Source organism: Tyto alba, unplaced genomic scaffold, assembly GCF_018691265.1.
Source record: "Tyto alba isolate M040663 unplaced genomic scaffold, T.alba_DEE_v4.0 Super-Scaffold_6, whole genome shotgun sequence".
NCBI classification, from domain to species: Eukaryota; Metazoa; Chordata; class Aves; order Strigiformes; family Tytonidae; genus Tyto; species Tyto alba.
Genome location: NW_024881327.1, coordinates 31,167,124 through 31,185,794, shown reverse-complemented (window position 1 = coordinate 31,185,794; position 18,671 = coordinate 31,167,124). Strand labels below are relative to the sequence as shown.

General features: G+C 39.5%; 1 protein-coding gene across 3 annotated transcripts in view; it reads left to right on the top strand.

Moving 5' to 3' along the window:
• Positions 1-18,226, top strand: part of CUNH4orf19 (chromosome unknown C4orf19 homolog) — a 45,075-nt gene extending 26,849 nt beyond the window's left edge. For all 3 annotated transcript variants that reach the window (XM_032999291.2, XM_032999292.2, XM_032999293.2), the window contains 2 exons: positions 14,955-15,002; positions 16,088-18,226. In XM_032999291.2, the coding sequence (XP_032855182.2) occupies positions 14,971-15,002; positions 16,088-17,039 (984 nt within the window). In that variant the 5' untranslated portion in view covers positions 14,955-14,970 and the 3' untranslated portion in view covers positions 17,040-18,226. The remainder of the gene's footprint in view (positions 1-14,954; positions 15,003-16,087) is intronic.
• The last annotated feature ends 445 nt before the right edge of the window (positions 18,227-18,671 follow it).

Here is an 18,671-nt window from a genome sequence, read left to right as displayed (position 1 = left end):
TCAGAACATTATTCCCTTAAGTAAAAATATATGGCATACTTAAAGGATAAAGGCCTGCTAAACTCCAGCAGTGTCTCTTCATGCCCACTTCCAAAAACTCAACAGGGAGAAAAAAACCAACCAAACAGAAAAAATAAAACAACCCAAAACCAAAGAAGCACTGAGCCTATCCACAATAAAGCTGATGTGCAAGCAAAAAAATAAGTTTTCAATAAGCTAGAATGTCAAAATTAGTTAACTTATACCACTGTTGTGTACTTACAGTTAATTGTTTTCCTATTTTCTTACTTTAACTTACAAGAAATTTACATCTAAAACATACGAGGTCTTCACCTTCTCTCCTTTTCCGTCTTTCTCTGTTCACAAAGTGTTTCCCAGATCACCTAATGATTCAGAGTCTTTCAGCTGCATTTTTTTAAGGGGTCTGCTATCTATAGCCCCCCAGATTGCTGCAGAAGGCCCATAAACTGTTTCTGGGTTTTCACTGCTGCGCAAAACTCACACCAAATACAAGAGGCAACAGCTTCCAGCAGATCAAGGATCAATGAAGAGCTTTAGTTTCTAGTGGTGTAGTGTGCAAGCTAGTGGCAGCTATGTGACTGTGTACATGGCATAATCACATAACTGGAAACCAGTCTGCCTTGCCAAGTTTTTTCTCACAGACTAAATCCTGTGGCAGTAGGCTGTAGCCTTCATGCTCACTGTCTGGTATTTTCCATATTCCTAATGTTCCAAGTAGAATTTCTCATTGATATCAGCATCCATAAAACTGATACAATAAAAATTAGATTATTTCAGGAGGCTATAAAAATACCCTATAATATTATACTTATATATATATATATAAGTATATAACCAGTTGAGAAACAATCCACATCTAGAAAATACTTCTATAGTTAAGCAAGCTCACAGTCTTCAACTGATTCTGCAAATGGAAGTCTAAGGAAAAGTGTCTTCGGAGCTAGAGGACAGAAAACAAGCAGCTCCAGATCCAGTTGTGCTGACATACACAATTAAGTCAAAGGATTTGTTTGCTTTCCTGACAGTACTGCAAAGAAAATCGAACTGTGCTGTTTCTGGCTCATGCAGCCCCAGAGTAATAAATATTCCAAAAGTTAGATTCTGTCCTTATTTGCATTCTCCTGGTCCCCTCTGGTGAGGGTGCAGGAAACTAAGGCCACATCATGGCTAAGAGAGAATCTGCTTTGTATTCACACTGCCATGTGGATCCTGCTTTGCTACAGGATCTTAGGGACCACCATACCAGTCCAAACCAGCAACCTGAGTGACCAGTGATATCCCAATTCTCAACTCAGTACCTGAGTTTGGTGCTACTTCATGTTAAAGTCACACTTAGGTATTGAGATCCCCCAGCTATGCCTCATTAGACAGTCTAATTCATCTGTTTGCTCAGCAGCATCTCACACACAGCCAAAAAGGGACATAGCCGAAAGTAAATCTGTCAAGGGCTAGATGCAACTGCAGACCCTGACATACTGTTGTTTTCTTCAAATGTACCTTTCTGACCTCAGCATCTGCCCTTCCTCAAATTCAGCTAAAATTTCAATCTCATCTTTCACCAGGGACAGCAACATCTTTCAACTATTGCTATCTTTAACAGATGTCTTTGACCTCTCAGCAACTGTTGAATTTTCTCAGTCCTCAAAATTTACTAAAGCTTTTAATATGTTGATGGATCAAGCAGCATGTTTCTGTCCTCTCTGTCTACTCTTTGAGACTTAACTTTACTGAGTCATGTCAAGTTCTTAAGTCCTCCTTTGTTACCTCATCTTTCATTCAAAGGTTGAAATCTCACTTCTTCAGCTAGCCCTGCAGACAGAAGCATCCATAAGAAAGCTATCACAAGACCTTAGTTTTTCTCATTTCCTTAATATTTTAAAGATAAATCTGACACACCTACTGGGGGAAACAAACAAAACCACTGATTTTGACTTGTATGTAGTTTTTATGCCAGGAGAAATGGTTCAACCATTGGGAAAAAAAGAAATTGTAAACAACATAAATACAACATAAATATATAAACCTCAGTGTTTCCAGTGAAATAGACAACTAATGAGAAATCATACCATGAAGGGATTCATCAAGATGGTTTTTTGAAGTAAACCAAAATGTCTCCACTGATTTCAGTGTATGATTGTTTCTCAAGTAAGCACACAGAATATGCATGCACCCAGTGTAAAGGGCTTGTGGTCTTCAGGATGCTCAGACCAAGTCACTGAACAGGGTTGAAATTACAGAATATCAGTGAAGTAGAATACAACAGTTCAAACCTAGGTTTGATCCTCCAGTTAATATGACAAAGAGAAATCCCTAGGACAGGCATTAGGTAGCAACTCAAAGTACAGATATTTCTAGCAAAAAACAGGAATCAGGCTCTTGTGAAGATACAGAATAGGAACTATGTGAGAGGATAGGGAACAGAGGAGTATTTTGGAGTATTCAAATATTTCAGAAATTATTAGGAGCAAATAATAGCTTTTAACAGCTACACTAAAATGATGTGAACATGGAACAGAAATTCCAAATTATAGCTTTTATTTTTACTGCAACATCTTTATAAGCTAACTCATATTCTAAAATAAACATAAAAAGCTGCAAATTGGACATTTATAGCATACATCAATCACTATGAACTTGTCTTTTAGGAACCTCGTGCAACCAAGTCAAACAAGATCTCTGTATGATGTCTTCCTACTATTCCCTTGAGAAGTCCCTAAGGCATAAGAGCAATGACCCTTTGAAATCTATAACAAGGACTTCAGTAGCTGTGTTTCCAAATCTGGGAAGCAAATCATGAGACAATTTTACTAACAAGAAGAGAAAACTGCTTGGACTACACCAGGGACCCATTCCCTGGTTAAGATCCTTTTATTTATCTATACATATATGTGTATGGCACCTAAGGAGAGGTACATGTATATAGAAATACAACTTTACAATATAACCTGCCATGTCATTTCTTTATCCAAACATTATGGCATAAAAATGACAAGCTACTTCCTCTAGCTGAATCTGAGTTGTCATGCAAGACTGAACAAATGAGGCAAATGAGTGACGTTCTTCTCTTGAAAAGATTCACTGCATCATATATATGACACACATGAAGTCTTCACTGTCCGCAGGGAGGAAAGTCACAAATCAGCTGCCAATGCTTAGTTTCTATCCTTATTACTGCTATGCCACTGGGACCCAGATTCTCTGCAGTGTAATGCCTAGCTAGCAGAAAAAGAAGTTATCCACACAGACAACCTGTCCTCAGACCCTATTCACACTTCCATTTCACTAAGCCCAGGCCAATCTATTGTACATCACAGGGATGTATATCAACCAGTCAGCACAGAGCCTTCTGAGTCAGGAAAATAGGGCATTTTAAAGGATTCCTTATTCCAACTCCATTATTAATTGTGTTCTCTCTAATACTTTTAACATCCTGGTGACACTTTGGGGAATTTTAAGTGCTCAAGCACAGCCCAAAACTGAAATCCACAGCACCTTTTGGAAGTCCACATACACTGCATTTCCACTCAGGTGTCTAGCTGACTAAAGCTGTTTTGATGGACATACCAGAGCTCCTATCATCTTGACAGGTCTCAGCCAAATGTCTCCTGACAAGCTCATCTGGGAATTGTAAAATAGGCAGACTATTTGCATTAGGAATCAGGAAAGGCTGTCCAAACAAAGACATGACAGAACAAGGAGTTCAAATTAAGAGCAAGGATTTATAGTCAAACATCCACATGCATCTATGCCAGGAGGGACGAGGCACTTCGGCTGGATACACAGCCAAGTCTGATGAAAGTTTATGAACCCTTTGCCCTAAGGTGTGACTATACCAGATTTCCTGTGGCCTGAAACCACATGGTGTTGCTGAGGCTCCAATGCCTGGCAGGTGCATTTAGGCCACATCTCTCACAGACTAAGAGCACAACATTCAACTTAAAACACAGCAGCAATGCCCAGTCAAAACCACAGAGGCAGTAGTGATTATTTTACATAGTATTCAAAGGGTTAGAGAATTCCCTCATAAATTAGGAGCCCAGGTTCAGTTTGACCCTCAGCCTCAAAGCTGTATCTCACAGCTATCAAAGTCACATCCTTAATGGCATGGTGTGAAGAAGGCTACTGAAGACTGTCACTGGAAAGGGAAGTGTTCCAGCCAAAGTTATAAACAAAGGATCCTATGAACAATAGCCCTGTGGCAGCACTATCTTGGCCTCTGATTCTAGAGCTGTTTCTATGTTAAGTGTTTTAATAAGACATTGGATATAACCAAGGTTTTTCAGACTATGCGTTGGAACCCAAGAATCCATTCTCCAAAGGACAAAGTCGCACAAGATTGCAAAGACACTTTAACCTCCCGAGAGAGATAAGATTTCAGATACATTCCCTCTTTGTAATATAAAAATTAGCTATAACTATTTTGAGGCCCCAGCTGTGTTCCCAAACACAGATCCCCACTTAGGCCTAGCCTAACACAATTACTGAATCAAATATAGTTTCTCTGCTGATTGCTTCTTTCACATTTACAATATCATCTGCTTATCATATCCATTTTTTGCCTTGTCACATTTAGACCATGCATCCTTTGGGAAGGAGTCCATTTCTATGTTTGCCTCTCCACAATACAGCCCTAAACATGATTGGAGGTTTTAGGCCCCACTAGAGTACAAGCTATCATATTTTATAGGATTAACAATTTTAAAATACAGGAAATATAAACTTCAGTAACTTAAACACTAGACAGTGATGTAAGTTTGGGAAGACCAGATGTAGGGAATAGCTTGGCTGAAGAAGAAATTATTGGGTTTATGCTACAAGCTATATTTGTTTTTCCTTTGTGCAAACTGGCTAATGATTGTGAGAGTTTTACCCTTTGCCCCACTCTTCCCTTTAATTATCAAAAATAAAACAAACATTTTGTATGGTAAATAATGGGGGTAGGGAAATGTTCTGTGACCTAGTGCTGTGAGTAATGAGGAACTAGTCAGAGAGAATGCATTTCCTTTTAAGTATCTTATAAATACTTAAAATCAATTGCAAAGAACATAACAGGAAAAATAGGACATGTTCAGATCACCTCCACGTTGTAGTCCATGTGCCCTCTAAGGCACTCTATCGCAGTAATAAGGACCTCACAAAAGCTCCATCTTCCCTGTGAGCTGGCCTTACTTTTTCAGAGGTGTTTGCAAAAAAAGCCCAGAGCTACCAGAGAGATTAGTCAGTGAATTAAATAGTACAAGAGTTACTTTAAAATAAAAAATCTTGGCAGAGTGGAAATAGGCATCTATGATGAGAATAAAACATGGGACTTCATATACTAATACTGTCAGGAAGCCACAAGGGATAAGTGGAAGATCTGGCTTACCTTACTGGTTTGGAAAGAAGGATATGTTGAGGAGCTAACAGGACTTAACATAGCTATGCATACCATTACATTTTTTGGAATTCTGCTTAGGCAATAACTAACAGTTACAACTCAAAACAAAACACCTTTTGTAAAACTGATAGCATCTACTTTTCATTACCTTCCCCTTTGGCCAGCATACCTGTAAACCTTCCCTGCCTTGAGACCTGCCTGCCACTGCACCTTAGTTTGGTACAAAACAGCTGCATGAAGAAGCAAGAAGGTGAAGGGGCAAGGTGGGAGCAGGAATACCATCAGGATCTGATAAAAACATAGCTAGATGCCTGGGGGCATGGGGAGAGAGCAGCTGTAAAGTGGACTGGTTTCTCATGTTGCATTTGCATCGGTTCAGGTGCTCCCCTTTCCAGCTAGTATTTACACTGGCATGTAACAACTGGCAGGCATTGCCATTGCCAACTATACTGGTATAGTTTATTGGTAGTACAACAAGACAATTAGCACTTATTTCTAAAATCAGCAAAATTGGGCTAAATCTGACCTTTTCTCAGCTCTCTGAGTGAGAACATGAATGTAAGCAGCTATTTCCATTACTCTGAGCATTCCAACTGCCAGAGCTGCTTCTCATCAGATTGCAGCTGGACACTTTTCCCCAGTGTTGAGAAATGCCACAACACACAACCACAATTAGAGGATACAATTGACTCCTGCACAGTAGACACACCTCTCAGCTAGAAGACCGCACTCACCCTTGGACACCTTCATGAATAAGCCAAAGACATAGTATGCAGTTTGTACTATTTCATGTACATAGTAATTAGTGTTGACTGCTAACGTTGTGATCCTGGGACAAAGAGCACAGCAAGTGCAAATTTTTGTCAATTATTATTATTATTGCAAATTTCCTAGATAAATACTTAATACATGCATACATTTTTCAGATGACACCATGCAGATAGAGGTTAAAATCATGATAACATTACTCCCACTGGTTATTTGGCGAGTAGGCCACAGTTTGATGATTAGCTGATGCTGTATTGATGGTTCATCGGGCAAGCACAGTGTTTATCTGGGTGTTTGATATTAAATCACTTTGTTCTGTAATCTCCTGAGAAGTGTGGGATTTAGCAAATTAGAAACAATTCTATTTAAGTGTCACTTGGTTTGCTTTTCCCCTTGCCACGACTGCTTGCATACCTTTGTCATTTAAGGATTCCGCTATCCCGTCATGTATTACCTCGATGAAGCAAAAACATGTGATATCAGAGTTACTTCCTTGGTAACAGAAGATCTAGTCTATGTCAGAATACAAAGTATCAAAATTTATGAAGCCATAACTGAGTGAGTCATATAAATTCTCAGATAACAAGAAACACACGCTTCTGATAGATGAGAACCTCCAGTTGTTGATACCTGCCTTGGTTAAAGCCACTTTTCTCCCTTAAAAAAACTACTGAGTCTGAATCAGTTTCATGGCTTCATTGGGAAGCAGCATAAATTATTCCCCTTAATTCCTAGGCAAAAAAACAACCCTAAACCTCATGCCTTGAATAGCATACAGAATACATCAAATTCTTCCTCACTGAAACAAACAGCCATTGTCTGTACACAGTGCCAGTGTGTACTATCACCCAGAAGTTTGACACTTCAGTCACAAAAACACATGAAGAATCAGGCCACTGCCTTGCGCAACATACAATCCATGGGCTTGATTCAGCCTAGCCACGGAGAAAAAAGGCAAAGAATCACCTTCAAAAAAATACATAAGTATTCTTTTCAACAACTGAAGATAGTGTAAGGATTATTTGCATTCATGCAATGATGACATTTATCTGTGAAAACAGGAGACTCTATTTGAAAAGGAACAAGCAGAGGGTGACAATGGGAGTCAAACATCCAAAGCTGACTGCCATAGCCACTGTAGTTAGGCTGTGGCTGAAGAAGTTTTATATGAGTCTTTGATGAATCCCTTTGTGTCAGCTTCTCTTACCTTCACAGTTAGCTGTACTATAGATGTATGCAAACCGTTCAGCAGGCAAATAAAGCCTCGGTGGAGAATAAAAGTGGCTCGTAGACCTGTACAGCTCCCCAGCTTTGTTTGTAAAGTAAATGAAAAGATGAGTGGCAACAATAACCTTGGAAATAACCTTGTGCTGGCAGGATAGCATAAGGCTCTTTCTGGCAGACACTCTGACACATGTTCCTCCCAAATATAGAGCCTGCCTCCCTCAAAACAGGAGGGTAAACTAAGCTGCACCAGAAAAAGCACTTGCACAGTTCCATTTTCTTGCAGAACAATGCAGACAGCAGGGACTGCATGGTGACTCAAAGTCAATCCTCAAGTCATACTCTATCAGCGGGACAGCACAAGCAGGTATCTCACTAGGTCTGAACTGCATGATGGCTGAAGCACGGAAACAAAACTTCAGTCCTGCACTTTAAGGAGACTGAAGTTAATTCAGCTACAGAAAACAGACAGACAAAAAGAGCCAGTGAGGTGGGACCTGCTTCTTATAAGGGAGTATATTACAGTATTTCCTCAGGTTAGTTTATTTATTTTAGATTATATATGACAATTCAGTTGCTCCCTGAAGCACTTTTAAAATTAATTTCCAGACTAAGGTTCAGTCAGGAAAAATGAAAATAGATTTCAGTCCAGCTTTAAGTATTGGTCTCAATGCAGATTTAAGCACAGACTTGTTATCAAATTGTTACCTCCATAATAACTACACTAAGACAAGAGTTGTCAAAGACTCTAGAAACTCGATGAAAAAGATCAGGCACTCTATGCCACTTTTTCACATTTTTTTTTTGGTTCTCACCTATATGCTAAATGTGACTGTGCCAGCAAAACTGAGCTATAACTTTCAGGTACAGGAGTAGAACTGATCTGGAGTTTTGTAGGAAAGTAATTTGTTTTCAGAAGACATTTATCTGTCATCTCCAAAGTTTTTATCAGCAGTGTCAGTCTCCACAGAGCATTACAGAATCAAAGAATCATAGAATAGTTTGGGTTGAAAGGGACCTTTAAAAGTTATCTAGTCCAACCCCACCCCCGCAATGAGCAGGGACATTTTAACTACATCAGGTTGCTCAGATGATTCTGGGCCCAGGAGGAGTGGTTCTGCCTCACCACCTTTTGGAGACCCTCTGGCCTCAGAATAGTGACTAAGGTCAAGGCAAAAAACACAGGATTTTAAGTGTTCTCTGTATTTTAAGTGAAGTGGGACAGTTCTTACAGATTATATTAATCCAATAATAGTGATTAGCCTGCACAGTGTGTGGTTAATAAAGTTATATTCCTTCTCTTTCTTCCTCTACAACCTTTTTCCCTGTTATCCTCTCTCTCTCCCACTCTACCACAAGCTGGTGATTTTTTTTCTACTGTATGTTTACTAGTTTTCTAAATTTCTAAATATAGCTCTTCTCAGCTGTACCATCTGTCCTATAATCTTTCTCTGCCTCTTTTGCAGATCAATTGTTCCTCTGTCTCCACCCCTGAGTAATACATTGCACTTCCCTCTTCCAACCTAGACAGACCTGACCCTTTCTCAGACCTTGGCACATGCTGAGGACAGCCTCTGAAACCTTCCAAGATGTGTGAATACCTACTCAGCACAGAAGGCAAACCACACCTCCCATTAGGAGAGGCTTGCCAAATGCTAGAGCTCTCTAAGGTTATTCCCACCCCTCCATACATATTTCTCTGCAAACACTTTCTCTTCCCACATTTGCTTTTGTGAATATGTTTCCTAGCTAGCTAGCATTTGGCATATATGAGACCTCGCTAGCAAAAAAAAAACAAAAACAAAAAAAACCCACTAACTAAATTGTATTTGTGTTAGTAGTGATGCAGCCAGGCTTAATTTTGATGAGAGAGGGTTTCTTTCCATTGCAGAGACTGGTAGCTCAGGCCGGCACCCTGAGAATGGGCAGGTTTCACTGAAGAGTACAAAGCACAGCAGACTGATGGGGAAGACACTGTCAGTGTCTAGTCGGAAAGGTGGCTCTACTGGAAAAAGTCATCAGAAAGAGGTGCCGCAGGAAGATGCATTGTTCAGGCTCAGCAGCCCAGACAATACAAATGTTGAAAAAAAACCTCCTTTGACATCTAGAGTGGGAGAGGATGGAGAAAAAAGCCAAAGAAACAGCAAAAGCTCACAAAGGACCAGGGTGAGGAGGAAAAACTCAAACAAACATAAAACCCAACTGGCTTAAAAAGAATGACCTAGATCAAGTCACCAAGCCAGTGTTTATCAATTTGAGACCTACTGGAAAAGATATTTTAATATGCTCTCCCATCAGCTTTCTGCCTCTGCTCCTAGAGAGGTTTTAAAAAAATAAATTTGAAAGAAAATAAATAATCAGGATAGAAGTAAACACACATCATGAACAAAAATGAGATTAGCCTTTTTCTGTTTCTATGTAAACCTCCAACAATATCGGGAAAGGTTGTCAAACTATCTTATTTCTCAAAAATATTTCACGTACCCCTTTCATGACATTATCCTTCATTTGCCTTTTGTTTATTCATAACACAGCTACAGTTTAAATAGACAATAGAAGCTATGTTACTACACAATTTACAATCAGACATGTTTCTCAAATCTGACTTCTCATAAAGCACATTGTGGCATGAAATTCAAGGTTACATTTTCAGAGTCTGACACTATTCTTGTTATCCTCAGCAGGGTCTCACACTAAGTCCCACTTCATTCTCTTAGCAGGTGCCACCGTAAAAATATTTAACATCCCCTCCCTTTTCAGCATTTATTGTCTGATGGGATTGGCGTGCTGATCTCCTCAAACTAAGTCTAAATATACTTCCTTAATAGCCATAGACTGATTTTTTTTCCAACTGGTTTTAAGATAGTTGCTCTTCTGTATCTTTTTCCTTTAAAGGAAGAAAGTCACTCTTTCATAACATCAAGTTTTCCTGGTTTGTCTGTGAATATTCATTTAATTAGACTATCTTCTGTGCAAGGATGTTATACCTAGATTATCCTCTACACGGTCACCTAAAGGTCTGCTGCCCTGGCTGTGGGAAATACACACAGCGTTGGGCCTCTTCCATCTCAAACTGAAGAAAAGTATCGTAACTTTAACTGAACCAAGCATTGACATTGAATATGCAAACCACAAGGCTATCCTACTCATGCTGCAAGAATCTGATTATTTTATAGAAACTGGTACAAGCTAAACCTCAGATACACACTTCAGAAGATGCAGCAGCTGCTCAAAGCTGGAAAGTTCAAAATTTAGCAGACAAAAATTACATTTTAGGCCTCCTTCATTCCTCTCACCTGAACAGCTCCATCGCCTTCCTGTAAATGCTCCAGGTGCTCCAGTGAATGTCTAAAAAAAAAAAAAAAAAAAGATTGTACTTAACATTTTAGTAGAGCTTTAATGCCAGATGATGTGTTAGTGTTCAGGATTAAATGATAATAACCAGTGACAGAAACTTACAGGCCTTCAGGAATTTCATGATTGAGAAAGAATGACATCTAGGATTAATGGCACTTTGATCTAAGTTCTGAGGATCTAAATGTTAAAGGCCAAGCATTTTCCTGCGGCTTTATACAGGCAGCCTTTTGGGGCAGGGGGGTGGAACTAGCCCCCAAAGTGTTCTGCAAGGGAGAATATGACATGATGCAGAACGCATCTGACATTATCTAATCAATTTAGCAGCACAGAATATATAACAGAATAAACTTCTGATAAAAAGGCAAAAAAAGTTTGAACATAAAAGGATGCAATGTTTCTAAACTCAGTATCAGGTAACATATCATTATCCATTGCTTGAGCTCTCTAATCTTTTTTAGTTGCAAGTCTGTAGCAAGTGCTTGATTCAAATTGCTCCAGACAGGAGCTTATTACTACTACTTATCCATTAATGGAACTAAAAACATCATGCAATACACAAGTCTTTAGAGCAAGGTACCAAAAACAAGATAAGTAGGATTAAAGCATGCCTTTTTGTGCTATGAAAGCATTCCCCAGAATTATTTTCCAACTTGACTTGAAAGATTATTATAAAGATCGAAAATAACATAGGGAAAAAAAATAAATGTTCAGACAGTGACACTGTAAAACCTTATTCCTATTTCAGGGATGTGAAGTAATTTGTAAGAGAATACAACATAAAGTATTTTCCGTATCTAATAGTTTATTCATGCTGTAGGACAGATCCAGTTGTACCAAATCAGTGGAAAAATTTAACACAGTAGCTGCAGAGATAATTCAAACAGTAACTGTAATTTAAAAAAAAAAAAAAAAAAAAAACAAACAAACACACAACAACCAGGAAAGTGCTTCCTATGAAAACAGCAACAGTGTCATAGAAGGCAATTATAAATGGAAAATAATCACAAGTGTCTTTACAACAGAATAAAGGGCAGCAATTAACACTTCCCAAAGGTTAAAACCTATAAGCAAGATTTTGTGCTTTAAAAATCAAAGAATTATAAATAAAAGCACTGAGTAGGAAACTTGTCAGATAAAAGTTTAAACAGAAGCAGCCTGACCTGCAGTGCCCACACCCAGCTAGCAGCAGTATCTGTTCTCAGAACTGGTCTACATACAAACCAGGACTCGTTTTACCAAACATATAAACTTTAAAGCCAAACCAAAGACTGTGTGGGCATTTCAGTGGGCTCACATGGCAACTGACAGCAATAGAAGTTATAATGATTTAGCAGAGCTGAAATAATATGTGCATACTCTTAGCCCATGGCAAGCATGAGGGATAGAAAGAGTCTGTATAGAAAAAGGCTTAGCTTAAGCCAAGTTACATTGCCTTTCCCATGAACAAAGATCACACAGTGACTTACCTAACACATGGTAACCTGCCAACCACTGAGACTTGAAGGCTGAGTCCACCAACAGCTGACTAACTTCACGCAGTTTTTGTTCTTTCAGTTAAACAAGCAGGTTTAAGCTACAATTACTGATGCCAGTCAAACCAAAACAAGCGTGCACAAAGGTCTTAACTCAACTGAATTAGCTTCAAATCAGTCTTAACCTAAAATAGGGCTATAGCTAATTCAGTTTTTAACGTGATCAAAGCAAATTGTATTAAGAATTCCTCTTTGGCTGGAATAGATGGCTACACCAGCTAGCTCAAATAAGCCCCATACCTAGTCAAACCTGTCCAAACACCTCTGTATTGTAGAGCAGGTGCACATAAGGAGGGTCAGTACAAGTGGCCATCTCACCAGTTATTGCATCCTCTTCAGATGAAAAACCCTGTATTGGAATTCCTGATATGATGTTGTTGAGGGTTTGGGTGGTAAAAATACACAGCTCGGTATCAGCAGAAATGTAGAAGGGAGAGTGCCTTTAAGGAAAAGAGGGAAACAGCACCAAGACAGGACAAGCAAAGCACCTGGCTTACAAGCCATCCCATCAGGCACCAAGCTACAGCAAGCTGGTTACTCCTGGTACAAGCTTCTGCTCCAAAACAGTTCACATGCAAAGACAAAAAGCATAGGCTGGAGCAGCTGTACTCTAGCTAAAACTAGCTGCTGAATGACTGTAGGCTCCAGGAGGCTCCAGGAATGAGGGGCCTGACACCAGGCATTTTGTTCAGTGCTAGCACAAGAGGAAGTCAGACTTTAGAGGAAAAAGAGAGACAATAAGCCCATACAACAGAGAGTATTAATTGTAATTTCTGCTAGTATAATCATTGGTGTGCAGTTCAGGCCATGCCTGATAAGAATAAATCAATACTACTTTCCTTTGGTGCTTTGTGAATAAATCATTCTAGAAAATACTCTGACCTTGCATCATCAATTTCTGTTTTATGGGAAGTGAGATGTTGTCCTTTGGCAATGGCAAAAGTATGTGAGGTTGTAGAACATGTAAAGAGAAAAAGAGCAAGCCAGAATAACGATGGATAGCACACTGACAACCTGTCCTAACTTGATTAACTTGAAATAAGATAGCCCCAACACATAAAAAAGAATGTTTTTTCTCAGATTTTGGGATGTTCAGATCACAGAATTATAGAATGGTTTAGGCTGGAAGGGACCTTAATGATTGTCCAAGTTCCAACTCCCCTGCCATGGGCAGGGACACCTTCCACTAGACCAGGTTGCTCAAAGCCCCGTCCAGCCTGGCCTTGAACCCTGCCAGGGAGGGGGCAGCCACAGCTTCTCCGGTCAACCTGTGCCAGTTGTATCTCATCTCATTAGTATCTCATCTAAATCTACCCTCTTTCAGTTTAAAGATAGTACCTACCCCTTGTCCTATCACTACAACCCCTGATAGAGTCCCTCCCCACCTTTCCTGTAGCCCGTTTTAAGTACTGGAAGGCCACTATAAGGTCTCCCCGGAGCCTTCTCTTCTCCAGGCTGAACAACCCCAACTCTCTCAGCCTGTCGTCACAAGGGAGGTGCTAGATCTGTGTCTTCAGTTTAGGTTCAGAACATAAAAGTTCTCCAAGGTCCAAATTAGCAAACTATTTCTTCCCATAACAGCCGATTTAGGCATATGAACCATCTAATAGATATCTTCTATAGCATTTCACTGGGTCAGGCAATGACACAAATACATAAAAAGCTTGCAATATACAGAGATGTAGCAAAATGAAAACACTTGACTAATTCTAGTCAAACTCGGAGGAATTTACCATAGTAAAATTCAGGTGCAACACACTGCATATAATAAAGTGCCAATCCCAGCAATATGTCTGAGTTCCACAAAAATGTCGCCTCAGTGCTCAGTAGCTGTCACAGAGCCAGCTGAGTGGGAACAGAAGTTATTAGAACAGAATAAATCTGTGGTTCCCCACACCTTGAGAACTCTGAATTTGTAATTCCCACACCTCATCTAAGAAGGATGTTGAAATGGAAAAAAACACCACAAGGACAATTGATGAGCATGAAAGCACGTCAGTATGGGTAACATTTAAAAAGATGAGGATTCTTCAGACTGCATATTAAAACGGAAGGAGCAGTACAGGGCCTGTATTATAGTGACAATAGGACATGATGCTACCAACTGTTCTAATGCAAGAACTAGAAAGCATCAAATACTGCTAGTAAGAACCAGGTTCAAGTCAAACAAAAGCAGGCGCTTCTTCATGCAGGCAAGGCTAGTCTGTGAAACTCCTGACTAAAGGATGCTGGAGATGCCAGCAGTTTACTGGAGTTCAGAAAACAACTGGACAAATTCATGGAATAGATGTCCATCAGTAGCTGCCAAATAAAAAAAAAAAAAAAAAAAAAAAAAAAACAAGCCCAAGCAACAACAATAAAAAAACACTCAAAAAAAAAAAAAAAAAAAAAACAAAAAAACAAAAAAACAGTACCCTGATTCAGGAGTCTCCAAGTCATAAAATTTCTCAGGAAAATATTCTGGGAGAACACCACTATCTGTTTAAGAACTGCTTAATTCCTCCCCAGATTTTTCCCCAGCTGTACTGAATCCATTCCTGTCTAGGCATCTTTCTTTTTATCTAATAAAACCCTTCTAAACATGAGCATAATTTTCAATGCAATTGCCCATACATTAATTTCATAATGCTTCACTCACTTCCCCTCTCCCTTGCCTCCCCTCTCTCTCTTTTCAGATTAAAGAAAATCCAGATGGGGTGCAGGTGCTGCAAAATGATACAAAGGTACCACAGAACAAGGGTTTCTTAGACTGAATAAAAGAAATGTGTTAAAACATGTGTCTGTGTTCCCCTACACCTGCTGCTTAGATTAAGCCTTAATCCAAGGTTGGAGTTTTCCCAAAGTTTACAATACCTTTAAAGTCATGCCAGAGCATAGGCATACTGATTTCCTGTGAATGTCTTTTTGATTTACTGTAACTGAGGTCCATTTCTATAATTCATATCCCACAGAAAAATTGTATGTCACTGGAAACTCATCTTTAGCAAAGTTTTTTCTCATTTAGGTAGCATGAGCTTCCCTCAGTTCAGTAGAACAAGGAGCACTGACTTTGTCAGATCCTCCCTCTCTCCTAAGCAGTGAAAATGAACTACAGATCCTTGCTTCCATCATAGCTTTTAAATGTAATTAGCTGTGGGAACAAATCCCACATTAAAAGTCTCCCTGGAGAAGAAGACTAGCTAGTTTTAGAAAGACAACACTTCAGCCCCACTTGGCAGTTACTCCTGCCCTTGGCCACATCTCTAGAAAAGGTAAGGAAGTGGGAAAGAAACCTGGTGCTATAAGAGAAAGAGGGGAGATAAAGAGACAGGCTCTGGAATAAATAAGTCAAGAAAAACATGGAGAGGAAAAATTAAGTAAGAAGGGAAAAAGGAAGGGATGAAAATACATTTTCAAATGGCAGAAAGATAAAAGTTCAAAAGAAGAACACCAGGAAAAAAAGGGGAGATATTTTAGCAACTACATGAGGACATATTAATTAACAATCTATGTGATGACTACTCCTTGACTAGTCAACCCCCCAGAGAAAATAAAAAATAAAGCTGGAAACATGCAACAACCAGCACAAGGTTCTCTGATATTCTTCTTACTCTCCTGGTAAATCTCACTACAAGGGTTACAGTCAGTCCCAGTAGACAGCAGCCTACAGCACAGGTTCAGCATTTCCATTCAGTTTAGCTCATTCTCAGGACCCCAGGTAAATTTTAGTGACACCAGCTCCACCTTAAAAATTAAGCTTAATCCTTTTTCTAATTATATTGATTAACAGCATAATTAACATTTCTTCTACAAATTTTCCATACTCCAGCTATATTTTTGATCCAGAAGAAGTACAATCGCCTGGATGCATTCATGAAGTAAACAGCTACAAACACAATGAGCAAGGCAGCAATAAAACCAAATTCAAAGAGAATAGTGAAATTCACGAACACAAAAATGAACTCCAGAAGGATGAGCTAGACGGAACAGAAAATAAAAATCAGGTAAATAGCACAAAAGAAGCTCTCTGGAACCACAGAGGCAATGATTTTCAAGAGGCTGGCCTTGCAAAATACGTTGCAAAGCTTGACGTTGCAGTCAATGGTGGCAACTCCTGTGCTGGAGTGCATTCCATGCTCAATCCCAACACGAACCCAGTGAAAGAAGCCAGTGAACAGGGAACCTCCAGCCAGTCAGAGGCTTCTTCAGCCGGTAATAAAGACTTTTACACCAAAACAAATAGGTCTGGCCAAGAACTTGACCTAGAAGCAGGAAGGCAGAGGAACACAGCCTGCAATAAGCCACACAGTATTCAAGATGAGAACTCCCAGCCTGCAGAAGACAGCATCTTTCTCAAAGGAAATGCAATACTGGAGACACAAAACACTGTCATACAACTGCCAGATATTGATTATCCCCAAAATGGCAATCAAATCAGGAACTATATTGAAAAAGATAGCTTTTCATTCAGTTGTGCACACTCAGACCAAAACACTGGGCCTTCCACAATAGAGGACCAGGAACTTTCTGTAACCCCACCTTCATCTATGAAGGAAAGCAGTATTGAACCTTTTAAAAGTGACTCCACCAGTTCAAGTGAGGACATTTCTGGTGGTATCACTGCCATGGCTGTTACCAAAGCAGCACAGGCGCCCACACACCCCAACCATACAGACATCAATGGAGAAACTGAGGAGGAAGATGCAGAAGTTGCAGCAGCTCTGGCTGCACTGGAAGCTGCAACTGCAGGGGAAGACGTGGAAGATGACGACGAGTACTAGATAAAAGATTCTTTCTAATACACTGGGTAAGATCCAGATTTTATTTCTGGATCTGTATGAACACATGTACAGCACATGTGGACAGCTGTTATCAACAGCATATACAAAAGAAGTTGAGACGAAACCTCTGTCCCTTCAGCTGTTTTCTACAGCCTTTTAATTTCTACTGCCTGAGGTATAGAAGTGCTCCCTTGGCTAATGGTAATACTAACACTCTTCTCTATGGGGCCAGCCAGGAGTGCAAAGCATCACTTCTTCCACACAGGGTATTCTGCTGTATGCCCACCTCAGCTGGATTCATGCAAACGTTTCCTTTGGTTTTGACCCTCAAGAGGGTCTGGCACATACTGCGTGTTCCAGGTTCAGGAAATTTCCATTATTTAAACAGAACTATAGAAGCCATGGTGTTATAAACCATAGATTTTCATCATGTTAGGACAAAAAAAATAATGCTGACCCAAAGTTCTATGATCTAAAGAAGTATGAGACTGGGAAGGCAGATTGACTTGCAGTTCACTGCAGTTTTGGTTCCATTCTGGATTAAGCCTAAATCTGCATGTGCAGCTGGTGTTAGAACGATAACCTCATCTCTTCCCTTACACCTCCCCTGGACTTAGTTTGATACCCCAAGTGACCTGCTTCAGTTCACTGAAACAGCAGAAGCCTAGCCAAATCCAAGAGGGTGGGTAACTTTCTGTTGGTTTAATGAGCTGAAGTAGCTCATGCAAGAATTACACACACAGGATCAGAGGTGCTGGAGAGGGATCAAAATTCAGCCCTACCAGCTTGGATAGATTAAAACTGTTGTAAAACTACAGCCCGAGACCTCTCAACTACTAAATTTTACAGGCACACATCCCTTGCCTTAACAATACAGTTTGCAAACAGGTTAGGTCTCAAACATTCCCAGCAAGATGTGTTTTGTTTATATACAAACAGAGCAGTGTGGACCCCTCCCTGGCTCTGCTGCAGTCCTTAAACTTACAGCAGGAAAAGGATCAAGCTTCCAAGTTGAATTAAGCATAAAAACTGAAAATATCAGCTGAATTCCTGGAGCATTTACCCTTCCTCTGATCTTCAGACTAGTATGTTAGCCTTTCTTGTGGGAAAAAAAAAAAAAGGAGGTAGACCAACTTGGTGCTGCCAATTTATCAAAAGTTGGATTTTAATGGTTTAAATAGAAAGTGCTTGACATTTTATACTGAAATTTTGTGGTTTCTGAGTTTTTGTTATAAAATCTAAATAAATTTTTTTAATCATATAAAAAAATCATGTGGTGGCTTTTGTGCTTATATAACAGTCAAATAAAAGAAGTATTACAAGATATATCCTTCATTAGATACATGAAAAGCACCAGCTGTGTACTTGCCAACAGTATGTGCTGAATCCTAACCATGAACATAACCTGAGGATCAGAATATTAGGAGGTGGGGTTTAAATAATACATAGATATTTAAATCATTTCTGTTTAAGTGCAGATTCCCTCTTTTCCTCCAAATATTGCAAGACCAAATCAAGATTTCAATTTCTCAAAACATTAATGACACCCTAGGAGCAATTAAGAACAAAAGTAAAGTCTCAGCTTCAAGAGAACTATATTCAGCTAGAGATGAAAGTCACCACATTATATCT